The following is a 27943-nucleotide window of genomic DNA, read 5'->3' as shown; positions in this document are numbered from 1 at the left end:
ACAGCCTCTTCCCCACCTCTGGCACTGCCAAGACCAATCCAGCAGGTGGTCACTTGGATTTCCTCCTAAAAATACTGGGAGATGGATCATTCTGCTGAGCACAACCAACAGTTTGTGAACGTAGAGACTACTGTAACTACTCTTGCCATGTTTATTAGGCCCCAATCCAGAGAAATATTTACATGCATTTTTATCTTTAAGCATATACTTGAGTTATAAATTTAAGTGTTGTCCGCAGTAGCATCTTACTGTTTTTTCCATCCATAGGAATAAACACATCCTCCATATCCACAGCAAACACATAGGCAGCACAACCCTCATCAGCAGTGTGAGCTTGTCAAGCTCATCACAAACCCAATGAAAGAAAAAGGAGCTTTCTTCCAGTGCAGTAAGACTCTGGGTTAAGGACAACATTATAGAAATTAAGATTTTGGGTGTTGAACTGAAAGACTTTTTATTTTTCAATGAATTAAGTAAAAAACAGCAGCAGCCACCCAGAAACAGTCTTGGCTCTAACTGAAGTGGAATTTGAATGTAAATGGTCCTCCTCCAGAACCAAAGGGGTTGAATCCTTGCCACGTGTTCCAGCTCCTGTGGAAAGGGTTGTTGCCGCCCTGCTGACTCTCCGCATCCAGTGGGTCCTCTCCCGCATCAAACTTCCGCCTCATTTCTGGAGGAAACAAAACCAAGGTGGAATCATGGCATAGTAGTAACAGGGTTTTCCCAGAGTACTTCAGTTGCTGTTATAAACTAAATGCAGTGGGCAATAAAGCAGAAGGAGACACACATATCCTTGACATAAGTATATCCAGAGTTAGTCAATCCTAGAAATCTCTACAAGATGTTATCCCTGGAAGAGACCTTCAAAATATAATTTTTATTTGATTTTTAACAAAAGTTACTGAAAGACAATATGTAAAGATTACATCTAACTTCATTCAACAGACTGCATACAAGCATCTCAAGATGAGTAAGGGCAGAAAGGGAAAAAGGGAAGCTGAAATGCTTGTTATGACTTACACTTTTGTTTTGACCTTGATGTAAAAAAAAAAGCAAAAATAAGAAGTCACTGCATCATTACCTGGGTCAGTGAGGACTTCTTTAGCAGCTGCGATATCAATGAATTTCTTCTCTGCTTTCTTCTTTTCTTCCTCACTCTGGAAGTTATCAGGGTGCCACTGGGATGCCAGCTTTCTGTAAGCTTTTATGATTTCTTGCTTTCGAGCATTTCTAGATGGATAAAATTACAGGTAACTTCATTTTCCAATTACTCATATGCCACACTAATGAAGTCTATTTTAAACACTGAGACATTAATTAAGGGCATCAGGAAAGTTATGGGGTGCTGTTAACCTTCTGCAAGTGGCACTGAAGACTCTTTACAAAAAACAAAGGAAGCAAGTTGCAACCTTAAGCGAGATTCCTCACTCCCTCCTTCACCACCCATATACTTCTCTTGGAAAGATGCTACTGCCAGTGACTCTGCAGAACATAGTTCTCAGTCTGAGGAATTTACCATCACATGAATAACAAAAACCAGATCAAATTAGTTTGCAATTGGAAGGATGACCAATACTAGTTCAGAACTTTGCTTGCTCCTCATTAGCAAGGGAAGTTGTTCAGTCCTTCCAGACTCTTCCAATCTATCACACAATCTGCCACAATTTTTGTTACTTTTAGTAATTCTTGCCAGTATTCATTTCTTCCCCAACTCACTTATATGACTTAGAGCCTTCTATACTAAGAATTTCTTCCTAAAGAATTTATCTCCCCTCTTCCTGCTGTTGTTTTTCCATTATTTCTAAAGGAATTGTAAACAAATGCCATTTTACAAGCTGAACGCTAAAAATTAGTACAGCAGAAGAGTGAAGATAGCAAGATACAGAACAAAAATTAACACTCAGCAGAACAAATTCAAGTGATCAGCCCTAGAAGTACTGGCTTAAATAACTACCTTTCACATCATCATCTCTGGAATTACTATCTCACCTTTTTACTCCCAGGATTTTATAATAATCCCTCTTCTGTGATTGCTTCAGCATTCTCTGGGCACGTTCCAGCCCTTCCCGAATCTGCTGGTCATTTTCACTATTGGCTTGAGCAGTCTCATAGTCTTTAATAGCTTTTTGAAAAAAGTCAAAGAAAAAATGTTTTACTACTCTACAAACTTCCAGTTCTAGAACTCAGTCACTTAACAAAATTGAAGCTTTGTTATTACCATATATAAACAGCAAATCTTTAGTTTCAACTTGACATGTTTTGGGTTTTTTTCCCTAGATTAGAAAACCTTCGAATAGAGGAAATTTACTTTCACATACGAATTAGGCAATTTTCTTTCTTTCAGTTTGTCACACTTGCGGGAAATGAAAAAGAAAGGAGGGTACCAATGTAGGTCATAACACTCTCTGGAAATTCTACAGTCACAACCATGAACAAAATGAGTATCTAGGACTGGGATAAAGAAACAGAAACTAAGAAGAAAGATTAAGCAATTAGTACTTGAAAAGCCCACTGCACTACTCCCACATTGTCATTCAACTCAAGAAGGATTTAACCAGTCCTTAAATGAATATTCACTCTTCTCCCCAAGTCTGCACTCAATCAACACAACAGGAATTCTCTTCCTTTTTAGCAACTACAAAGACAGATTTCAGACTAGCAGTAAGTTCATATTGTTAGCAAAAGGCAAATACTGGCTTTTTACACCTCTGCATGCATAATATGCAAAGTTATATTTCAGTGTTTGTTTTTCTTTTTTTCCAAAGGCATGCTCTCACTTTTATTTCAAGAGTTTCATTTCTCAGGAATGAAAAGAAGATAAGAAAATATTTAAGAAATTTAAGGTCTACACTTAAGTAAATTCTATCATTATTGCAAGAGCTTAAGACACCAAGTTTATATATTCTTTATTGTCAAAATATCAAGGGAAGCAAGTTGAAGTCCTTAATGAGACTGCTCTTCTTTCACTGTTACAATAATCCTCAAGGTCTCATTCGCAGATCCAAGTCTCTTAGGTTTCTCAAGTTAGACAAAGTACTTGCATCAGATTATTTCCAAGCAGATGCTATTTCTCAGCAGGTGTTACATTTGTTTTTCACTGTTTCTGAGCAAGACAGCAGGAAATGCTAATGAATTTGTATTACCCAGACATCTGATACCACTGCAATCTTGTTTCCGTTACTGGAAAAAAAAAACTCCAAAAAGTATTGCCAGAGCCCCAACAATTTCCTAGGCTACTAGAAACCAAACAAAATTTCTATTCATTTTCACATCACAGGACACTGCCTTTGCTGCTTAAAGCATTCTGGCTTCTATTGGTATTTTTAATAATTTATCCAGCCATTTAAAAAAACCCAAACCAGGAGTGCGCCCTAATATGTGTGCTGAATATGTGCTATCAAAACTAATAAAAGCAGTGAAAGTGCAAGGATTTCATTATGCTGCTTTATTACTCCAATAATGTTAAGGCCCACTGAACTTCATCTGCTTCAGGTAATACAGGAGGGGCTAGCAGAATGTCACATTGCTCAGCCTCACTGAGCAGCAGATCACCAACAGCACCATCGTGGGAAACCTGCTCAGGGGTCAACCACTTGCCATGACAGTATCTGATTTCTCTTCTTTTTTTCCTGAATCAACTTCCTTATTTAAGGACTGCAAGCATTAAGCACAAGGGAAGGTGTTTCAGTGCTGCACAGAGGGAATGCATCCAGCACACTTTGCAAGTACACATTGCACTTCCCCTCTTTAATTTTGATGGTACGCTCCAGTGTAGGGATTTTCCTCTTTCAGAGAACTAATTGCTCTCTCCATCTGAGGGATGAAGGTTGGAAGCAGGTGGAGAAGGATGGCATGACCAATGGTCATTACTTCATGACCACAGTAAGTTTGTTATGTAGCCAGGAGACTTATTACTAATTCCTAGTATGTCAAGTGAGATACTTAATAAATTCTTTCGAGTCACTATTTCTAAAACCAGTAGTACCTCACAAGCAAACAGAAGAGTCACTGCTGCTTCTTAGTAGCCTGGTATTTCAGAAAGCTTCCTTTCATCCTGCTCCATGACATGAAAGGAACAACTCTTTCCCAGTGTCACTTTCAGTTTAAATACTTCAATCAAATCTAACTCTCATTTTTCAATCCAAGAATCTTCATGATCTCTCAAAAGGTAATCACGTTCTGGCTTTGGTATCTTGCCTGAGTTTTTAAAACAGTGACAGATTAATTCTATATGTGGAATGATGGCCAATTTCCCATCAAATATGAGTAACTGCAGACAACCTACATCCATGCCAAGACTGTTAGAGAAACAACAGAACCACTTTATGCTCTTACTGAAACCTCTTCAGTAGAAGAGTGGGGAGGGGAAAAGAAGAAAACACAAAAATTAGTATGTTCTGGCCCATTTTGAAACAGCAAGGCAGGTTTTTTCCTTTTTTGACAAAACTTGTGCTTTAGACAGATAGACTCCTGTACTTATGAGGTATGCCAGAAATTGAGTCATTAAACATCTGTCTCTGCAGACAAGCCCTGGCTCCCATGTGATTATGAAGTAATTAAAACCATCTCATGAACACAGCTATACAAAGTGAACTGCATCTTGAACACTTAACAATAATCACCTTCAAAGTTCTGAATTACAAGTACTTTGAAATTTCCTACCTTTAACAGGAAAATAGGTGCCTCCAGCTTGAAAATTTTTTTGAGGGAAAAATGAGAATCATTTTGCCCTTTTAAATATGTGACTACAATTTTAATTGCTCTTGTGTTCTCTATGGCAAAGGGAAACCAGCCATCACAAGATAAATGAAGACACCTCCAGGCAGATGAACAGTAATGGGCTGGCTGTAATGCAGTTGTTGATGGAGGCTATGCTGGAAGGCAGAGTGTAACTGCATCCACCTCACTGCTGTCAAGGGCAGGAGGAAGGTACAGGAGATATTACACAATCTGGAGAAGCACAGCTCTGCTCTAGTATGGTTCTTCACTTGGAACCAGGGTAGGCCAAGCCCAGCATGCACCAACACAGGAAATAAGCTCTCCCAGATTCCAGGCATGTCCTCTGTTTCCTTACACCCTGCAGCAGGGAGGCATTTGCCCCAGCACAAGACCAGGCCGGCTGTCTGCATTTGTGAAGAACCTTGTTACAAAATTTTTCTTTCTTCCAATTCACAACAGTTTGAGTCACCCTCCCTGGAGGTATTTAAAAGTGATGTAGATATGGCACTTGGGGAGAAGGTTCAGTGGTGGACTTGGAAGTGCCGAGTTAATGGTTGGATAATCTTAGCGATCATTTCTATCACTCCATGTAATAGGATGCAATGTACAGAAACTCCATATGGAAAACGCAGCCTCGGGAATAGAATCAGTTTACTCTGAGCAACACTAGAGAGATCCATGGAGGAGAAGCAATAGCTGTTACCTTCCTCTGCCCTCAGCACATGCTAGGGAACAGAACAGTATTATTTCACGCTGCCATCTCAAGACATGAAAATGGAGCTCATAAAATGTATTTACATTACCCTAACTCTAATTACCTTTTACCTCTAAATGCAATTCTGTGACATTGCTGATTATATAAAATGTCTGAGCTGAGTAAGCTGCGCAGTCTCATAAAATATCCCGAACACAGTCCACTGTTGTAAAGACAACTCTGCTGTAGATAAAACAAGTACATTCCACTTACACTAATCAAGACAAATTTACGACCAAGTATTTTTGTAAATCTGCAACTACCAGAACTAATTAAGGATAACATGGTGTAGAATCAAAGTGCATGGTAAAAAAAGCCTTTGAAATGCTCACTACACTTTAAACATCCACATTAAGTATGTGCCAAGGGCATACAAATGTACCTTCTTCATACATGTCTTCTAGCAAATAAGCTTCTGCTCTGTCTTTCAGGGCATTCACGTTGGTTGGTTCTAGCTGCAGAACTTCTGAACAAAGTTTGATGGCTTCTGTAGCCTGCTGATTCTGGAGAGGCAAAAGTAAAAGCAAGCTCATGTAGTTGTGAAAGTTTTATTTCATGTTTGAGTTGAAGATTTAGAGGGAGATAAGCAGAGTTACCTTTGATAAGCTGTGACAGATCCTTTCTTTGGCACGAGTAGAATAAATTGGGACTTCTGGCTCAGTTTTCATTACATACTCATATTTACTGATAGCATCTTCATACCTGTTTAAATCATAAAGCATAATATCATGAGATGTAATCACTACCTTAGGGTGTAGCATTTTATTTAAAAATTCTTAAAATTCACAGACTCTCCCATCCTTCTATCAAAGGACTTTCCCTTTAATAGCCTTAAAGTCAAGGTGTCAAACAACAACATGAAGAAAACTTGCAGGCACTTCAAGAATTACATTCCCATTCCCTTTTCTGCACTGAGAGACAGAAAAGCAGTCACTGGCAGGCTTTGCACAAAGTAACAACAGCCATCCGTCACCATGCACAGCCAAGGGTCTGGTCTCCAGATTTGCCTCCTGTCCAACATGACACTGCATTTTAAAATAAGCATCTCCCGCACTGACACCTGAGATGGACTCAGTTCTGAGCCCACAGTAAGAGCCCAGACTATCTGCACACTACAAAAGGTACCTATTCACAGAGGTACAAAAAAGCTCCTTATGCCAGTTTTAATCAGGCAGATGTTTTCTCCTTTTCTCCTTCACAAGTCACACAGCAAAGTGTTATTTTGCTGTGAAGGACTCAAAATGCTAAAGTTACATGGTTTGAGCAAGAAACAGATTAGAACAATTACCTAAAAATGCAAGAGTGAGATTGAATCCACAGGTTGCTATAAGTTAGAGACATGCAAGTTCTCAGGCTCCCTGAAATTCACTGATGCTGAATTAAATAAGTGAAAAGAGTCCAAATAGACTTCTGTCTTAATAAAATTAGCATCAGTTGTGCTTATTTACATTCCTGATGTACTTCATTTTAAAAAGCCACCTTGACAATGTCTAATGACTTGGTCAGGGTCCTTACAGCTGGATATCATGTGCTTGAGAACTGAAGTAATGCAAGAACTACAAGAATACAGAGGCACTGTCTATCATTTAACAGGATGCATAAAAGAAAAAAAGTTTATCAGTCAGAACCACTTCTGCCATCAAAGCACTGCAGAGTTACTAAGTGGTTTTAGTCTTAAGATATGGTCCTTTCAACAGAATAGTTGAAGTTGGAAGGAACTCTTAGAAATCATCCGGTCTAACCCCACTGTCCATGCAGGGCCACCTCTAGAAATTTGCCTACGACTGTGTCCAAAATGCTTTGCTATAACTGTAAAGTGGGGAGACTCCATAACCCCCTTGGACAACCTGCATCACTGGAAATGAGGCAGTGTAAAAAACATATTCTGATGTTTCAAGGGAATTTCATGTTTCAGTTTGCACCCACTGTCCTGATCCCATCACAGAACACCACCAAGCAGAGCCTGGCTCTGCCCTCTTTGCATCCACCCTTCAAGTACATTGATGAAATCACCCTGTAGCAAAGAAGTCTCAGGGCAAACACTACCAGCCACCCCAGCCTTTCCTTGCAGAAGAGAGATGCTCCCAGCCTCCAATCTTAGCGAAACTTCACTGGACTTTCTCAGTAGCTTCATCTCTCTTGCACTGGAGAATCCAGTGCCCAGCTGGGGTCTCATCAGTGCTGAGTAGTAATATATGAGAGCTGAAAACTCCCATCCCTACGTTTGTCTTACTACCTGATGCAGAAAGAAGTTAAGAATGCAAAAGGGACACAGTGGCATCAGAAGTAATCAGAATAGAATAGTTGCTATGCAAGTCAATATTTATCTTAATTGTAATTTGAGAGCTCTGTACAGTACCCACTTCAACTGACACATGCAAAAAGCATCACTTTAATCAGCTCCTCAATCAGTAAATTGGTGCCTCAATTGTGGGTTTTTTCTTTTTTAATTCCTTTAATATAGCAGTAAATACTTACCTGCCTTCTCTGATGAATTCCTCTGCTGACTCAATCTGCTTATTGAGTTTCTTTACTTGCTTATAGAGGGAGAAGCACTGCTTATGGTCTTGGTCCAGTTTCAGACACTCCCGGACCTCACTTTTCACAGGGAGGTGAAGAGAAGGGGAGAAGAAAATAAAAGAACCACACCTAGGTCACCACATACTATGAAACTTTACCTGGATACACAATGCATATAATATATAAATATATAAATTATAGATATAATTATATATTATATATTATATACAAATTATATAATATATAAGTTATATATAAATAATATATATAAACTTTATATAAATATATAAATTATATATATAATTATATATTATATATAATATATAAATATATAAATTGTTCAGAACAATGCTCAAGCTCTTTCACAAACCTCTACCTTCATCCAAATATTAATATAAAGTAAGGCCAAAAAGAATTGTCCAAATGTAGAGGGATATTTACCTGGGTTTGGTTTTAATTCTTTTGTATTGCCAAACACACAAAAGAAAAAATGCTACATTAATAACTGACTAAAGAGCTTAAGAGTACTGCTGAAGAAAAAGGCACTCTGTGAAAGAAATTGTATTCAGCAGTTATCAGATTAATAGATAGGAAAATTACCATCAATTGTAATTCAGATATATTACAAAATTCCTACATTCAACTGTATTTTGTGCTGCTTGAAACAATGCTCAGCTAAGACACAATCCTCCTCGATGGAATCTCAGCCAAGCCTGAGGCTTATGTTTCACTATGAAGAATGTTTAATCAGACTCTGATTAGGGAAAATATGTCTCAAAATAGTCCAAAGTCTAAAAAATAAAGCCAAAAAACCTATGCAATCATATGAAGGAATAAATGCTTTGGATCCCAGAGTTATCATAGCACAACCAGTATGTCAATTTCAGGAAGAGATTACAAAATCTTATTTTGTTCCTAAGCACAGACAAAAATATCTAATTTGAAAATAATTAGGCCTTTAAGAGGAAGAAACTAATGGAAGGACAAGAGATAGCACCCAACAAGTCCAAGAGCTAGAGAACTCTTTCTCAGCATATCTCATGATGCAAAAATTAATGGTATCAGATAAGAATAAAGGAAAGTATTTTCAATTTCTTTCTGATTCCATTCTGTTCTTCAACAGTGCCCTCAACTGTGCTTTTAAATGCCACCCATACTTGAAATCACTGGGCAAAGTGATGGCCACCTACCAAAAATCATTAAAGAAGTCACCGATGAGCTCACAAGATTAAGTAGGCTCTGGAAAGGGAATGCCTAATGCAAACCAATTACTTTAATGTTTACTTTTGGCTAGCTATAAAATGAACTTCTGCAAGTATAATCACACACTTTCCATCTGCCAAGGAAAGAAACACAGGCTTTTTCAGTTCTTTTCACCTTATTGAAGGGATTCTGTGGCAGAAATCATATTGGAAGGATTCTGGAGATGAGGGTAGCACATACAAAATTATGATTGGCACAGAAACTACTTCTGTGTAATAGGAAGAATTCCATCACTTGTGCAGCTGGACAGAGTACAAACTGAAGAGTACAGATTGGGCAAGGGCAGTTATCTGCCAGACTGACTAGGGATATATGGGAATAATACCCTGAACTTAACTCAGTATGAATAAAAGGATAGGGCATTATCAAAAAGTCATCCAGGACTGTCTACAGGAATGACAGGCAGACAGCTCTGCACCCCAAGCTCTTAATACTTGAATGCTCCTGTGCTTTTTATTTATTTTAAAGCTTGTAACCTGAATGTATACATCTTCTCTTTGCATCTTAAGCTTAACTTCAATAGAGGTTTAAGGTTAAAAAAAAGCTCCACTACAGGAAATTTAGAGAAGCGCTTCCTTCTAGGAGAAATACAACTAAAACAGCACTTGTAAGCAGCTCCAATGGAGAGAGACTCTGGCTTCTGTTTAAGGAAACAACATGCCTAGAACCACTGATGGCTGGTCTTGCCAAGAACAAACATGGGTTTCTTCATTGCCCATCCTTAGTTTCTAGAAAGGATTTGCCTTTATCAGATCTAGACCACAGTTTATTCTCCATGCAAATGTCACACAAGAGATATTTCATGGTTTATCATTACCTATATAATTATATTTTCTCTCTCAATTATAATGATTACAGCAAATAGTAAAATTACCTGAGAGATAATTCATGGTCCCCCAGCTGATAATATATTTTGCTGATTTTATAGAAGGCTTCAGTATTATCATTCTTTAATTTGGCAGCAGCTTTCAAGTCACTAATGGCTTTGCTTGGTTCCCCTTCCTTTATATAACACTCTGCTCGGAGTTCCCGTAGTTCTGCATCCCAAACACAAACCTTGAGAAATCAAAATTAAAGCTTGTTTTTGGTCCATATCACTTCACTTCTTTTCCTCCCCAAAAGAAAAATCCCATTTAATTTCACTTTGCCAACTGCAACAGCATAAGGTTCAAGCTGCATGCAGAGCTCATGAAATTAGCATCTCTGCTTCCTGGTGGATGCTGTGATGCACCTGCCCAAACAGAAAAACAAAGGCCTGAAAATTTTGTAAATGATGCAATGAACTCATGCAGAGAGATGAATTAAATCTACTGGCATTGCTTAAACTAGGACAATCTGTTGAGCCTCCAGGAAAGGATATCAGAATCATAAATTATTGTATCTTCCAAAAAGAACAGAGGTAATGAACAGCAAGGACCAAGCTGTCGGATGTCCTCTAGGAAGAAGCCTGTGGGTAACATGCAGCTCCACCAAGTTTGACCTTAATATCTGGATTTTAAAGAATAAAGAGAGGTACAATTGTCACAGCAAGGCAAAACTAATTACTCACAAGGAACTGCCTATCAAAATTTGATTTAGGGAATTAAATCGAAGTCTTAAGAATTGTTTGGAAATTATCCTCTTAGAGGAAGCTTTCCTGCTTTTCCACATTGCCTCCCCATAAACCAATTCTGCACTGGGGCAGTTTAATCACCAAAAGCTCCAAGGTGTAAACTCCAAGTCAACAGCAATAATTTCTACGTGCAGTCATAGCAGTTAACTGTCTTTAGTACATTTCTATATGACACACAAAATGCCCACATGATTGAGTTATTTACACTTGCACTATCAAGCTATCTACACCAATTAAGATTCAACAAATACAGATACTTAAGGAACAAGATGAAAATTCAGTTATCTGTATTTTTAATTTTGTGGGGGTTTTTTAAATCTTTTTTTACTTCATTTTCTCAAGACAAAAGCTTCTGCATATATGCAATGAAAAATCCAGATTAAAAAACCCTCTAACTCCTATACTTGGCAAAACTTCATTGATTTCAGGGAAACTTCTTCTCACCTTCCTGAAGAATACCAAATTGTAGAAAAACAGGAAAATATAATCAGTAAAGTTATCTGTAATAGAAGTTTCACAGAAGTATCTTTAAGACACTTCTGCAGCTAGTGCTCAGCCCTCCCCTCTCTTCAACACTGTTACAGACCCACAGTGCTCAGCAAAACTAAACCAGTTATGCCAAAGTTATTTTCACATCAGTAAAGAAACTATTAAACAAAACCACACAGATGTCAGAAGCTCTTACTTTGCTTTCACAGTACCATTTGACTTAACACTTACTGCCAAGATTTCATCAAGAAGAGAAATAGCAGCTCCGTAATCCTCTTGCTGGTAGGCAGATAATGCTTGTGAATGTAGGCGCTGAAGCTCATCAGATTTTGTCAGCTGAGTCTGGGCTTCTTTTTCCTCATTATTGCTAGGATTAGATTTGAGCTGCAAACATGAACAAGGAAAGAGACTCAAATGCTTGTTCAAGGACCTCTTTCAGTCCCATTAATAATTATATAATGGAGAACTGACTAAAACTGCAAATAAATCAAAAGTTTCGAAACTCCACTGGAAGCATTTCTATCTCTGAACTTAAGAAAGAAACATTTTAAGATTCAATGCAGGATGTCAGAAGTCAGAAATCCAATTCTTCATGCTTGATCAATCATCACTGGACACATCATACAAAACAGTCACTGTTCCCCATCACCTGTTGGACGGTGCAGACCTCCTTGTAACCTAATTAATTCACCTCTGCTATCTGCTGTTCAGTGCTGGATTCCTCAGGAGCAGTAGACAGTGTAACCACTGGCATAATTGCATCTGTCACTTTAAGCATTATACATATTTATAACTTCATGACAGAAATAAATGAAACATGTTCCAGACAGTTGTTACTGGGAAGTTATGTTTCTTAAACTTTCCTCACAAAAAGTGGCTGCAGCAGCAAGTGGCTACAACCAGGGAAGACTCAGCTGGGCAGTCATGCGTACTGTTTCTTACATAGTTTTATACAAGTCAACATTCTGTCTACAAGAACTCTCATTTCTCTAACCCCTCTCTCTGAGCAAGTAGAAGTTGTTACATTTTACTTGCTGTTTTTATTTAGGCAGGTTTACCTTTTCAAAGAAAATTTTTTCAAAGATCTTTCACACAACTTTAGTATCACCCAGGAAGATATACACAGTCAGAAAGAATCTCAGCCATTCCCTTGCAAAGCCAGGGAATTTGTAGCATTACTGTAGCTTGAAAGAAGCACTGGCTTCACACTTGTTGCTGATCAGAATGACTTTCAAAGTTTAAAAGAAACAAATCAGCATGACTTTATTTTTTGTTTGTTTTTAAATAAAAACTTTCATTAGCTTGCATTCTCTACACAGAAGAATGTGAACTGAAGTCACTCAAAGACATCCAATACCTTTTTATTTCCCCATTTATCTTGAAGCAGCCTCTTTTCTTCTCACCAGGAAGTTCTTGAAACACATGCATTTTGTGCTTATGTCTCTAACGTAATTCAACTTTAGTCCTCAGAAGTCGTTTACCAGAATTTTCCCTGGTTCTACCACTTTAGTATATGAAAGGAAAGAGCCTAAATAATACATCGAAATCAAGCACAGGTCCCACACTTGGTCTTCAATTCCTGTTTATAAATCTTTACAAACCTTATGCAGTTTTTCATTTTACCTGGTAAAAATCAAGTTGTACTTACACCTGAAAATTCTCCTTTATTCCCTACACTGTGATTCAGCAAGAGGAGAGGAATGTGATCAGTCTCACAGCTTTTCTTCTGGTTATATCTCTGCCTATAAGCCCTCGATGCTTCTACTCTCTCCCTAAAATCTGGAGCTTGTAGAAGAGGCAAATTTCTGCACCTGTAATTTCAAAAAGTACCAAATGTACAAAACTCTCTGAAGTTCTAAACTCTTCAGCTCCAGCTGACTTATTTGATTTCTTCCTTAATTTTTCAGCATTTTCTTCTTAAAAATTAAGAGCCTTTGGTATGGATGAGCCTTATACTTCCATAAAAACTTGTGATAACACCACACTCCTTAGACTCACACAAGGTTTCTTATAATGTATTTGGAGAAAATGTCAGTGGAATATGAAAAGCAACATTACAATCATGGAGGCAAATCCAATAGGAATCAAGACCATTTGAGTGAATCATCCCAGGTAATTTTAGGTAACGCAACATGTCCAGTTAAATACAGGGAAATTTTTTTAAGGTATCATTCAAACGCAAGTCACTGAGTGTGTACTACAGTATGATGAAAATACACTCATAAGCTCTTATTAAGTAATTAGCATATTGCTATGATATTTAAATCAGTAATGTTAACAAAAGCAAAAAGAAGCCTGCTCATTCAGGTTGTGAAAAACATCCTGAAGGGAACTGAGGGAACCTCCATGATTTGTGGTATCTAAGATAAAGACACCAATGCACTCAAGGATAGTGCACAGAGGGAAAGCCCTGCACAGGTAACATATCAGGTAATACAGCTAAAATGACAGACAGATTAAAAAAAAAAATATTTGAATACTTTTTATTCTTTAGCTTGGAAGCTACAGATGATCACTGCAGCACAGAGGAATATATTTGGCAATATCTAAGGTTATATTAAATATCTCTGATGTAGTTAAAAGAGAGCCTCAAACACACAACTAGATTGTCTAGTAACTTAACCCAATTTGATTAACTTACAGTGCCATAAGCTGGCCTCTCCCACCTAAATCCAAAACAGTATTATTACATGTAACAACCAACCATGGAAAGCTCTTCCAATGTTCTTTGCAACAGGCAAGGGTTTAGATGAGAAAGCAATTTGCAGTTGTACAGAGCTCAGTCACTTGGTCTTGGCTGACATCTAGTGGAACTACAAACGGTGCCTTCAGTGTCAAGTTTTGAATATTAGTTCTTCCAAGGCAGACAGAATTGTGTATTTAGGACATCTCCATTTACAGTATTTATTGCAATAAATTGCAACTGTGAGTGTTACAGTCAGTCTTAAAAAAGTCTAGAATTTAAAATAAATATAACAATTTGGTATTTACTCACTTTCCAATAGACAAGGCACAAGTTCTGCTCTAATTTTGTACCTTTTACAGAATTCACCAACTCAAATACTTGCTTATGTTCCAGAGAAAATGACAGAGTTACTGACAACACGGTAAGGTACATACACAGGGCTGGCAGCATTTGCATTGTTTTTGTCACCTTTCCAGAAGGCCTTCCATCAATGGAAGTATGCTAATATCCCTTTTATTTTTTCAGTAAAAATCACATGTTTACAGGTAAAATAAACATTCCAGGGCTTTCATGGCTTGAGGCCCTGGACACAAATGTTGATGCACCCACAGATCTGTCCTGCTGACTTCTATTAATCAGAAACCACTAAACCAAACAGAAGGAACTTGATATTAAAGCATATGAACACTAAACCGAAGTTGTAGCAGAAAAACAATTACTATTCATATAGCATGTGTTACAACTTTGTAAAATCACCAAAGGAATTCTGTTTACTCCTTGTTTCACGTGGAAAATCTGACCCATGTAAAAAATGTAATCAGCTTGATTCATCTGCTGGCCAAAAGGAGAGGTTTCTAGAAATGTAGTACTGCTTAACAGGTGAAGGTATAAGTCTGAATCACACCCTCTATCCAAACCTTGTGATTAACTTCAGCCAACAGGAAAATAGAGTACAAAAAAAAAAAAGCTAAAAATAACACATGAAGGCTGAATCTCAAGAGGCCCTGCTCCCAAAAAGGAATACTGCATCCTTTGCAGCTAGGCATTTCCACTACCTGCTCTCACACTAGCACTGCCTCACAAGACAGCCAATACTGATGTGCCAGAGAGTCAGGAATATACAGAGAAGCTGCTTAGCAATCAAGAATTTAAAGATATCTAGGGTGCTCACCACAAAACCTCTTCCTGATACTATGAAATTATATAGAAAATATTTGAAGACATTTATTTTTTTTTCGTTTCACAAGTACACATTAATGGATAGGTTTACTGCTTTATATGAAGTACAGTTACAACGGTTTCTTTAAGTTCTACACAAAGCCATTGGTCTTGCAAGCTGCAAAAGTTTACCTGTCATCCTTCCCTTCCTTTAGATGGGAAGGATGACACAATCAACCCTGACACTGCATAATTGTTACTGCAGCAACTGTGTCCTCAGTTAATCCGAGCTGAACAACTCTCTCCCACATTTGCAGACAGCAGCGCTGCACTGCTATCAGACTACACATTCCTAAGAAACTTACTGAGGAAGAAGCAACCAGATGTGCCATTGCTACATGAACTTCAGAAAAAGCTGCTGGAGCTCTAATACAGACACAAGAACTGACTGGTGCATTTCTACCTGCAAGGGCCAATCCTTGTAGCTATCCTGCAGAATATACAGAATAACCACTCCAGTTTTGTCATCCACACTTACTAGTAAGATTTCCATTAAACAGCTTCAACCTGGACCACACAACTTTTTTCATCGCTCTCTTCAGAGACAGCCAACAAGACGGCATCTGTTACTTTGCAAATTCTTATTTTGGCTTAAGGGACACACATACCAGCTGTTCAAACTAGCAACTCCTGAAGAGCAAGCAAGAATGAAGAATGCATCTTATTTATACTCCTATTTACATGAATTTTCTGCAGTAGAGAGGAAATCTACATACACATTCTCTGAGGGCTTTTTTCCTGGGGTTAGATCAGTTTATCTGTGCAGCATAGGGCTGAAATGCACAAGATACCCATTAAAACTAAAAACACCCCAAGTGAGTTTTAGGTGGGTAATATCCACCTATTTGTAGTTGGAAACTGCATGATTCCTGATCATGGAGAGAAAGTACTGTCAAGACATTCATGAAGATGGAGAGCTCTGTAGATTAGGAGACAGAGGGATGCCACTGAAATGTACTGGTTTAACTGCTCAGTGACTAAATTCAGTGTGGTATTCACATATCCTTTGAACAGAGAGAGACACAGACTTCCCCAGGATTTTCCTGGGGAAGTCTGTGTCTCTCTCTGTTCAATGGATATGTGAATACTACAATTAAGAGTCAACAATTCTTTTGTAACCAGTAAAAAAGAGATAGGAACCTGCAAAGGTTGATCCATGATGCCCCTAGTGACTTCCCAGGAGATATCAATATAGTGATGTAAACCAGAGTTCAACTACATACTTTGAGTCCCATATTACTTATTTCTGAATGAAGGCTGCTCCCTTCAGCTATCAGTAAGCAAAGATCATGAAGTATCAGGCACACACAAGAAAGACTTTCCAAAATGCTCCATAGTTTCAGGTAAGACCCATTTCATCTGCATCACTATACTGCAACTCCACTGGTCATTTATTCATACAAGGTTGCTTAGCGACTAGGCCTGCAAAGAACAGGAAAGACAATCTCAGGCCTAGATAGAATATATTCTATAGAGCATCAGAGTTCAGATGTGACCTTGCCTCAGAACCCAACCTTTAAAGTAGTGATTGTAGTTCAACACTGGTCTACAACTTACCACATTTTTAAAGTCATCCTCTGCTTCATCGAATTTTCCTTGCTTAAGCAGTAATTGTCCTCTCTGTAATCTTGCCTGAAATGAAACATAACTTTTTATTTACAAATGGGGATTGAGCAAGGTATGAACACAAGTTTCATTTTAGTATAGCTAAAAAGCTAAAACAGGGATCATGACAACCATTCTCTGTCTTTTTGATTTAATGATGTTCTTATAAGGCCTCTTTAATGGCAAAGGATTGCTCTGCAACAGAACTGAGGGGCAAAAAGCAGACAATTTTTATGAAAAGAACTCATGTGAGAAGTTTTATAAATCAAGGTGAATGTGACTTTACACCACTTTCCTGATTATAACTGTTTACAGATGAAATAAATAGCAGAAATAATAAATAATTCCCACAATTATTTCAGTAAACTGTCAAAATAATAGAAGCTATGTAAAAAGACAAGTCAATGATTTAGAAGACTTTGATTTCCAATACAAATATTTTCATACAACAGTGAATTTAACATTTCCTCCTTTATTGTCAACTATACAGGACATGCCACTGCCCACAAAAAAGGGAGGTGAGAGAATCAGTTGGAGAGGACTCCAGCACCAGTTTCCAGCTAGCGAGGCAGTCTCCACATACAGTACCCAGAATGTAGAAAGGGGCAAGCAAATCCAAACTTGAAACAGTCACACAGGAATGCAGTGAGATTAGGGCAGTTACTGTGGAGATACCTCAAATCTAATGCCGATTAAGAGAAAAAAACCCCAGAGGCATCTGTGTGCTTTCTTCTCCCTGTCCTAAATGGTAAAGCCTTGGTGAACAACAGAATAACCACAAATGAGGGAAGTGTTTAGTATAAATCCATGAACTTAATAAAACCAATAGTTGTTCAAATAACTGTCTAGACTATACTTAACACCATTGCAAATTAAGGCACATACACTATAGCTATTATTTTACCCGCTTTAAAGCCCTCTGAGGGATAATGTATTCTCTATTCCTGTTGAGCAAAGTCTGAAAAAAATACAAAACCTTCTTTGAAGCTGTTTTTTTCTTTATACTTGAACAATTTTCAATTCCAGTAATACTTACTGATGTGAAGTCCTGCTTTAATTCAACCACTTTACTTAAATCGCGAATTGCTGCTTTAGATTTGCCCATGGCTAAGTACACTGTGGCTCTTCTGTAATAAGCAATATAGTTCTCAGAGTCTCCCTCTGCAAATGAGCAAACAGTAATCAGAATACTATCTCAAACCTACTAAAATTTCTGGTACAGGGGAATGATAGTGACTAAAAATATATCATCTAACTTTTGAGCTACTGGAAATAATGGCATACATTAATAAGACATAAAATTTACAACATTGTGCAAGCAGTATTTTCTATGCAGTTTAATTATTTAACAATAAAGATTACACAAATACTGTAAATGACAAAAAATTGAGAGTGAAGATCAAATATGTATGTGTTCTTCAGCTTTATACAGGAGAACCACCTCTACATACTAATGCAGTTTACCTCCAGCTGCAGGCCTACATTTCGAAGGACATTAATTCATCCTTTTCCAGCCCAAGTGCTGATCACCATATCCAAGAAATGCAAATATTCCCAAAATTACTAATATGTTAGTGCAATGTCAACACAGACACAACCTCTTTATATCATTCACTGAAATATCAGCAACTTCTTTCTTTAGTAATAAAGTGGGCCTCAACATTCCCTCTCACCAGGAAATGCACACACACTAGCAACATGAGGTCTAGCTTCAGGGCCCACACATTCCATGTTGTCTCCTGGTCAAAATTCCAAGATCCAGCAACTTTAACACTCTCCAAGCTAGCATATACTCCTGTACAAGAGGCAAACATCAGTCTCTGAAAATAAGAATATTATTCTTAACATTCTGCTCTACGCAATATTTCACAAAAACAGGTTACTGTGGGCTCTCAAGGAAAAGTAACTTCAACCACCAAAACAACCCAATGTTGGAATACAGGAAAGCTTTTGCTATACTATTAAAAACATAATAATCAATCCAGAATTCACAGACAAGAACATCCATATCTGAGGAAGAATAGTAGTATTTTCCTTCCTCACATCATTTGAGGTTAAAGTTGAACTTCAAAATAAATGGAAGAAATGGCACCACCAAAAATCTTATGATCAGCAATGAAGTTTCATAGCTGGCCACCTCCATTACCAAAACACTAGCTCAGCTCTCACTGAAAAAGCTATCTGCACTCTTCCTCTACAATATCTTGGCTGTGAAAATTCTAATCTCCAAAGCTGAAATTTAGTAGGCACTCCTATGCTGTATGCCTCTTTGCATTATAAAACCTCAAATAAATTCAACTGTTATTACCCTTAAAAAAAAAGCAGCATTGAATCCTAAAGATGTAGGCTATGTACAAATCGACAGCTGAAATTAAGGAACTTCATTAATACACAAAGGATGAAAGGTAGGAAAGAGCAAACACCAAAAGCACATTCCAGCACCAGATGATTATCTGACAGATATTTTTGCCTCACTAAAATGAGGCAATGAATTACTGTTCATTACTGTTGCTGGAGTAAGTTGCCTTACTCCAGCAACAGTATTGAACATCAACTGACACCTACCCAGACAGAAAGCATAAACTGGGATTGAAGAAAGAGTGGAAAATTTAACTGAAGAGAGGTAATATAGACAGTAGTTATTTTCTATTTTAGATGTTTGCAAAAAAAAACCAAAAATAGACTGGCTGAGGCAAGACAGAAAGATCTATTTACCTCACAATTAACAATGATGCAGTACAGCCAGGAAGGAATTCTAACCTCCTCACAAGCACAGTTAGCAAATCATGCTTAAAATCTTTTCAAAAAGGCAAAATCTGAAGAAGTCTGATGAAAATGAGGCCATCAGGCTAAAATCATTATCCAACTAAGAATCCCATAAAGGTCACAACTAAGGTAGCCACACCATACTTCTACAAGCTGCTCGAGCACAGCTGGCAAAGCAGAGGGTTTCACTCATGCAGGCACCTCACTTCACTGCTGCCCCTACAACACCACCAGCACCTGCACAGCCACTCACTGAACTGCTCTCCTCACCAAATCCAAGTTCAAGTTTGTCAACTAATAATAAAGAAAAAAATCAAGCTATAGCACACCTGTGCACAGCAGTGCTTTGGCAGCAACACAAACCAAAGGAGTAACAGACTGCATCTAGATGGAACACGGAACTTCCATAACAAAAAAAGGGAAGTTGCCTCCTCCATTCTCTTCATAAAAGGGAAATTGATCTTTGGGAATGCAAAGAAAATATTAATAACTCAGAAGCAACCAATGTTTTGCTAACACCTCACTATTAAACCAAGGCATAAATAAAAGTATCAATACTAGGACTCATCAATGTATAACATGCCAGTAACAGTCTTTTCACAAAGGAAAAAAATGCACTTGTACATATTGTAACAAAGTCCAATAACTTAAAACTGCACCATGCAATTAAGAAACTGTAGTGTTAATGGACACTGCTCTTTAGTGGGGCTGTCTCTATGCTTCAGTTAAAGGATTTTAATCAGCTACGTTGCTTTAAAACTCTTAAAAGCAAACATTTAACTTCTCATTTTGTTGAAAATGCAGAACACCAAACAAGAACAAACTCACTATTTGACTACAGGAGGGGGTCAATTTTGCCCTCCGCTGCCAATTCAGTACTGCAAACTTGCAGCATCAGCTTCACTGAGATATCACCTACTTCAAGATTTAATTAAGAAAAAATAAGAAGAGAAAGAGCGACTATTTTAAACATTGCATCTTTTACAGCACCGGATAGTAGAAAGCATGGATAAAACCAGACTTTCAAAGACATATCCATACTTTGAAAAACATCATAAAGATGAAACCTGATGGGATTAGACAGACAGGGAATACCACATCAAATAATATCAGAGTCAGTTATAATTCCTTTCATACAGCTAGCTTCTAGTGACTTAAGTGTTGATGTAACAGGTAGTTAATTTAACAGTTTTCTACTGCTGGCTTCTGTCCAAACTGCTGTATAAAGATACACCAACTTCTGTGATTCATGGAATGCAATTTGCAAGAAAGAAGGATATTTAATGAAGCAAACAGTGGGAAAAACCCACCCAAAGGTATGTCAGTATAAGAGTCACCTCCCCGAGATACGTACCTATAGCTGCATGAAAGTGAGATAAAGCATCCGCCAGCTGTCCAGCAGCCAATAATTTCTTCCCCATTTCAAGTTGTTTTTCTACTTCTGCATTTATTCCACACTCAGCTCCTTAAAGAAAAACAAAAAGACCAAGGTTCTGAATGAATAGTTTGATTACAGCTAGCAAATACAATGATAATATGATGCATGTAACAAACCATTATTTACAGAGGCAGAAGTCACATCCTCCTGCACTTCAGGCAATCTCAGAGGTCTTTTCCAACCTAGGGGATTCTGTGACTCTGTAAAGCACCCTGCAGTCTAATAACCCCATAGCATGTCCCATTTAGGACGTCTCAAAAGTACACAAGATGTGGCTTTGCACCCCACTGTGACAAGGCATCAAATATACATCCACACATTCAGTAACATACTCTGACTTTCAATTTCTGAAGAATCTGCAAAGCACTGGTAACACACACATGCAGCAAATGCACAAAGGTTCCAAGTTAAAATTAATGACCCTGATGGTAACTTAATACTTAACTTAGAACTGTTTGACTACCTAGAGATTGGCTTCTCATCTACTGCACTTTTGTCTCATCTTCATAATTTCCAGGGCAAACTTCTACAGGACTGCAAGTTTAGACAAACAATTAAAATTCTCACTCCTTTTCCCTTTAACCAGTAGCATGAAAACCATACTAAAGTGGTAAGTCTTTAAAGTGCCAGTTTGAGTTTAAAGCTAATAAACTGCTGCTGTTTAACCAACAGGGAAAGACTATTGTTGGAAAGAAATGAGCAGTCAAGCGCAAGTACGTGCTGTACAAACATCAACAGCTTTTTAGTTTGTCCTGTTTCCTGCAGCCTTCAAATCAGGGCAGAATTCCACTACAAATTACCCACCAGCTTATGGCCATTAAAAAACTTCAACATTAGAAAAATTTTCATTTATTAAGAGGATACCGTATGCCTAGATTTAAGCAAGGCAATATACTGAAATCCTGAATAAGCACATTATATTAAAACCCAATGATTTATAACTTATTTTGCTCAGGTTTTGCACTGAGCTGATTCAGAAAGGCACTTAAATGCAAAAATGTAGCAGCACTCCAAAGTTGTTTCTTAGAATCCAAATAAAAATGTTACAGTACAGCTGACTGAAGGAAAGTATAGCCAACTTCTCACACTGAAAGGTGGTTAAGCTTCAACATACTTGTAATTAACAAACAGTAATTTCTTATCACCAAATCATCACATTTTTAGATGTAGGAGCTCTTAATACTATGGATCTTAATTTATTTTTTCTTTTCTGTTCTATTATATAGCTCGTAATTCTTTTAATTCCAAACTATAAGAAAATCCTTGAGCTGTCTATACTAAAATGAACAAAATACCCTCTGCATCCACTAGAGAAAGTTCTATCTTCTAAAAGACTGACAGTAAGTCAGCACGCTGAATTCAAGGGCTTCAACTCAATTATTTGTTTTAGAACAATGATAGAAAGCATTTTTTTAAATTAATGGAAAGTTAAAAAATGGGACTTCATAAAGTCCCAAATTTCCAATGAATATTTTTTGTTTAAGTAGATAAAGTTAAAACTGCCTCCATGATAAATAATTGTTATTTGAGGATCTCGCTAAATTATTCATTTTAAAGTGAACTCTAGGCATGTAAAAAAGGTAGTCCCATTTTATGTGTCTAATTTGCAGTAAAAAAATTCTTCCTTGCCCATTTTCCTTTGCTAGCGTAAAGCTTCAAGCAGTCCAGTGTCCTTTAAAATGACAAAGCAAGTATAAGAAACACAATGAAAAAACTAAGAACTGAAAAAAATCTTCACCACAAATTTGGACATATGCTAGCAATAAAGCAGGTATAAAACCATAACCAGACTGAAGGATTTAACACTACCTAATACCAACTAAAATTTCTTAAGTTTCACGCCTCCTGTGTTTCCCCACACACAAACACCTGAAATCTTTCAAAACATGTCAGCTGGAAGTGGTATCCTAGAATTGGGCTATAAATTAGTCTTGGATGAACTTTCCATCTACCCAAATATGGCATTCAATTCCCACAGTCTCAAGCATCCTTGTTTTACTTTCAGTCACATCAGGATCGCTCCAAGAATACGTTTTTCCACAGTAAGATGTACCTACACAATTTGCTGTCTTTCAAACATGTTGTGTACAGTACAGTTATAGTTACATAATATTTAGGTGGAAGGGCCATATTTTCCTTGAAAATAATGAAGACAATTACTAAAACAAATGAGAAAGGTGACCACTTATAGCAAACAAGTAATAAAAGCAGGAGCAACATGGATAAATAAAGAAGCAATTGTGAAGTCTTCTAGATTCCCTGTAAAATACATTAAACATTTACATACATTAACCTATACATTAAACCTCAGCTCTGCAAGTTGCTGAACATCATAAATCGGTGCACGAATCTCCAGAAGCAGCTTGAATTATCAGCCTAACCATGATGAAAAGTGACATTTACCATAACTACTCAGGAACACTCTGCATTGACCTGATAGTTGGACTGTTTATTCACAGAAATCTATTGCTTATTCATTTTCTGGCTGTAGGCAAACAATTGCTCTAAATAACACAGCCCACAGCAGACATCTGAAAACATAAGCACAGGAGTCCAAGGACTCAAATTCCCTGCAATCTATTTGAGTACCTATGCACTCTTTGGTCTGGGAATGAGCCTAAGAAGTTCAGCTGGAGCAAAAAAACCACCCCACAGAGCTCTTTCCAACAGATACACATTTGTGAGCTAGAAACCACAGGCCCAGTTCAAGAAGCTCTGCATGCTCCACCAAGAAACTAAATTTACCCAAGAGATGTGCAACTTTATCCTTATTTTTAAAAACTTCCACATATTTTAATTTGAATATCATTTCTTAAGACTGCCTAAGTGTTAAATATTTACCCTGGGCCTCAAACAACCACACACATGAGCCCAGCTGTTAACCAAATATTCTGGATAAATTCAGAGCCTGAAGTCCTTGCAAGTCTGGGACAAGAGTCTAAGAGTCAAAAAAAGCCAAACCAACACGAAGAAACCAAACAAACACAAACTCCCAAACTATTCCCATATAATTTTGGTACTAACCAAAATTGCTACTAACCCTGACAACTCAAGGGACAACAATCGGACTGTGTAAGGAAGATAAGCAGGTGCAGCAAACCTGTTTTTCCAGTTAAATACACTCAATTCAAATAAATTATAACTTCATGGTAGGAAGTTTTATTAGGATAATTGGTGCTAATATGTAGGCACCTAAGTCTATGGACTTGAACTATATCCTTGTATAATTGGTCTCATCCACATTGCGAAGAACTCATAACCCTGCAACTTGAGAATAGTTTCAAGATGTTACATTAGTCTACACACTCCTGTTTTCCCCCTTGTAGAATTTCCACCTTTTTTTCTAAATCTTGTTTTCAAGCTGAGTAACAAGATTATGAAAATAAACAGAATTAGTTCCTACTGTGTACCAAAACCAGTTGTTTCAACGACAAGGAAGCAGCATGCATGCCATTAATCTTAATTGCATTCACCTAAACCTTTCTTTTTCCCCCAGAGAGAAACTTAATGATTGCCTTATCTTGTCAGAAGACAGGGAGATCCTGCTTTTGTAGCATTTTTTTATCAGAATGGCCCTGAATCTTAAGTTTGCTGTTATTTTTCAACAGTTTGGTGTTGCTTTAGATATATTTGCTAACATGATTTCCAAGAACTACACTGAACTAAGTAATATGCGGACAAGCACCGACAGTTTCAGAAGCAACACTTCTGAGGTTTACAGGGAGCCTCAGATTATGCAGTAGAGCCATATGCAACTTCCACCCAGCAACTTTTCATTCCCTCCCCGTTTGCAAAGGCAGTCGGTAAATACAGCAAAGACTGGCAGACAAAAAAGCCCCACCCTCAAGTAGCCTTTGCATTTGGGCCCTAAAAAAAAAAAAACCACTCCCAAACTTAGGGAAAAAAAAAAGGGGGAGAGGAAGAAAAAAAACACTTAAAGCTTGTGGTCTGACAGTAACTAACTGAGCTCTGTATATTCAGAGCCCATTTATTCTTCCCCATATTACATTTCCTTTCTTCTGCTATGAGGAAGGAGAGGGGGAAAATGAACAACACTTCTTTAATCCTCCTCAGTCACCTCTTTTTGTTTGGATTAGTGTCGACAAACAGCAATGAAGAATTAATCTTCCCAGAAGAGGATCTCTGCCAAATTCATCACAAATTGAGGTGAAAAGGAGGAATCAAAAATGGTTTTTACATGGGGTATTTACCAGCCAGATATAAACAGTATTCACTGCCATCAACTGTGAGATACAAAGTTAATACAGAATGATTTTTTCAGATTCATGAATCAGATGACAAAAGGCAGACTTCAATTACCAAGACATCAAAATACAAATTTAAATGTGACTATGAACACCTTTGAGCTCAAAGACCAGTAATATTCCTAAGGGAAATAAAAAAACTAGATACTTAAATAACATGACCCCCTCAAAAATTCTCTAACTACACATTCTGAAAAGTTAAATAACGAACTAAAAAGTAAGTTAATTCAATAAATAAGATCCCGTACTACCACTTCTCAGTCCATTACTGTACTCTACATTTTTATTAACTGAAGTTAAGACAATGTCCACCAAATTAGGAAATGTGCTATGCCCAAATAGTCATTAAACCACACACTTGAAATAGGTTGGCAGCTCTAAATTAAGAATCCTCAGCAGGAGCACCACTGCCACAATCTAAAAATCTAAGTGGGGGGGGGGGGGGCGGGGGAAGAACAGTAACTTCTGACAAAAGTTACTATTTGTCTTCTAACACTATTAGAATGCATATTAAAACAAACAAACAAAAAAAGGCAAGTTGACACCACAGTACATGATCTAATGCACAGTGTCTTTGGCACACTATGTTCCTGTTGCCATCTGGCCAGCTGAAGTATTCTTTAATTTAGTGTATCAACTGAATTTCTAACTTCTATCTTCCTTAAGCCCATAGCCCTTTTCTGAGTACTAACAGCTTCAGTATCATTTCCATCTGCCACTGTCAGGTAAACAATGTCCCTCAGGTGAAACCCTGACTATAACTACCATTCTGCAACAGAGAAACTTAACAACAGCCTGTGAATAAAAGTCTGGCTACACAGGTGTTACTGGCAGTGTACTATGAAAGTAAACAAGCTCCACAAAGCACAGATAAATTGAACTTCAAATACTAATGGTGAGAGGTGAAAAAGAAATAAGACCAACAAAAAAAAAAACAAACATAACAAATTCAACGCAACCATCAAAAGCCTCAGCGAATCTGTAAGTGTGGTACTAATACTGCCTGCGGCTGAGAAGGGCCACTGGAAAAGCCTTTGAACTTCGGAACTACACAAAATCCACACGGGAGTGCGAAATTCACGGCTAGCATAGAGGGCCGGTGCTGTCCCACAGCTGCACTGGAGGACAGCGGCACCCGAGGCCTCAGTGGCTGGCGGCAGCCCCAGCCCGTCCGTGACAGGCCGGCGAGCGCGAAGCACACACCGCGAGCCGCGTCCAAGCGCACGAACCCAACAGGTCACCGGCAGCGCCCGTGCCCTTGTTACTCATCCTTCGCCACGGCGCCGAGAGATGAGCTGGCAGCGCTGCACCTCCCTCCGCACACTCTTTCCCGAAACGTGCCCCCCGCTCAAGACGACACGGGCCCGAGGAGGGGGGAGCGTGGAGTGTGCGCCCCGCCGCCGCGGCGGAATGCGCGCAGCCCCGGCAGGAGAGCCGGACGGAGGGCGGGCGGCAGCCACCAGCCGCCACGGCCGCGGCACAGTACCCCCGCACCGCACCCCCACCAGGGACCCCGGCGCGGCTCACCCTGGTACTGCAGGTCGAGGAGCACGAGCAGGAAGGGCAGAGCGGAGCCCAGGCGCCCGGCCGAGGCGGCGGGGGACACCATCTCCTCCTCCTCCGTCGCCGCCCCCCGTCCCGACAGTGGCGGCTCCGGGCCGGGCCCAACCGAGCGGCGGCTCCAGCTCCTCCGGGCAGGGTCGTGGGCGACGCTGATTGGCCGCGCGGCGCGCGCCCGCCCCCGCCTGGCGCCGCCGCCGGACGTGAGGGAGCGGCGCGAGCGGGCCGGCCCCGCCCCGGCGCGGTGCCTCACGAACATGGCGGCGCGGCCGGCGCGGGCCCTCGGCGGACATGGCGGCGCCGCGCCCCGCCCGCTGAAAGGCGCACGGGGTGTGCGCCTGGCCGCGTCCGCATTTCATCTCTCTTTGCCCGCTCCCGCCCTGCTCGTCTTGACATCCCTTGAGTCAGAAGTTGTTAACGATTTTCTCAGAGAATTACAGAGAATGAAAATCGGATTGGGAAATACAGTCGTGCCTCATCACAGAAGCACAGAATATCCTGAGTTAGAAGGAATCCATCAGGCTCTTAAAGCCCAACTCCTGGCCCTCCACAGGGCATGCCAAGAATCACACCATGTGCCTGAGAGCATTGTCCAAACGCTTCTTGAGCTCTGTCAGGCTGGTGCTGTGACCACTGCTCTGGGAGCCTGTTCCAGTGCCCAGCCACCCTCTGGGGGAAGAACCCTGTTTCTAATATCCAAGCCAAACCTTCCCTGACACAACCTAAGGCCATTCCCTCAGTCCTGTCACTGGTCACTACAGTGATCAGTGTCTGCCCTTTCTCCTCCCTCCATGAGGAAGCTGTAACTGCAATGGAGTCTCCCCCAGTCTCTTCTTCAGACTGAACAGACCAAGTGACCTCAGCCGCTCCTCGTATGGCTTCCCCTCCTGTCCCTTCATCCTCATGGCCCTCCTTTGGACACCCTCTAATAACTTCATGTCTTCTCCCAAGTTGGTGCTGGTAATATATAGTAACATCAGAGGGCGACAATTAGCAAGGAATGACTTGAAGCTACTCATTGCTTCAGAGACAGTGAACTGAATAAGAT

General features: G+C 39.1%; 1 protein-coding gene across 1 annotated transcript; it reads right to left on the bottom strand.

Annotated features, from left to right (window-relative positions):
• Positions 1 to 137: 137 nt before the first annotated feature.
• On the bottom strand, positions 138 to 27001 carry DNAJC3 (DnaJ heat shock protein family (Hsp40) member C3). Its single transcript, XM_021530306.4, has 12 exons — positions 26863 to 27001; positions 20987 to 21097; positions 17903 to 18027; positions 16819 to 16893; positions 11589 to 11741; positions 10131 to 10312; positions 7952 to 8071; positions 6070 to 6175; positions 5856 to 5976; positions 1990 to 2122; positions 1082 to 1230; positions 138 to 670 (listed from the first exon to the last, which is right to left on the bottom strand). Exons 1-12 carry the CDS (start codon positions 26942 to 26944, stop codon positions 513 to 515), a joined length of 1515 nt encoding a protein of 504 aa, XP_021385981.3. The 5' UTR covers positions 26945 to 27001; the 3' UTR covers positions 138 to 512.
• Positions 27002 to 27943: the final 942 nt, after the last annotated feature.

The sequence above is a fragment of the Lonchura striata genome, chromosome 1 (genome assembly GCF_050655825.1).
Source record: "Lonchura striata isolate lonStrDom1 chromosome 1, ASM5065582v1, whole genome shotgun sequence".
NCBI classification, from domain to species: Eukaryota; Metazoa; Chordata; class Aves; order Passeriformes; family Estrildidae; genus Lonchura; species Lonchura striata.
The sequence above is the reverse complement of the archived record's forward strand: the minus strand, read 5'-3'. Positions and strand labels throughout refer to the sequence as shown.

Coding starts and splice junctions, on each gene's coding strand:
- DNAJC3 (XM_021530306.4), bottom strand. CDS start 26,944: ATGGTGTCCCCCGCCGCCTCGGCCGGGCGCCTGGGCTCCGCTCTGCCC. Junction 18,028..20,986: donor TCACTTTCATGCAGCTATAG/GTACGTATCTCG, acceptor GCTCATTTGCAG/AGGGAGACTCTGAGAACTAT. Junction 671..1,081: donor AGAAGTCCTCACTGACCCAG/GTAATGATGCAG, acceptor TGTTTCCTCCAG/AAATGAGGCGGAAGTTTGAT.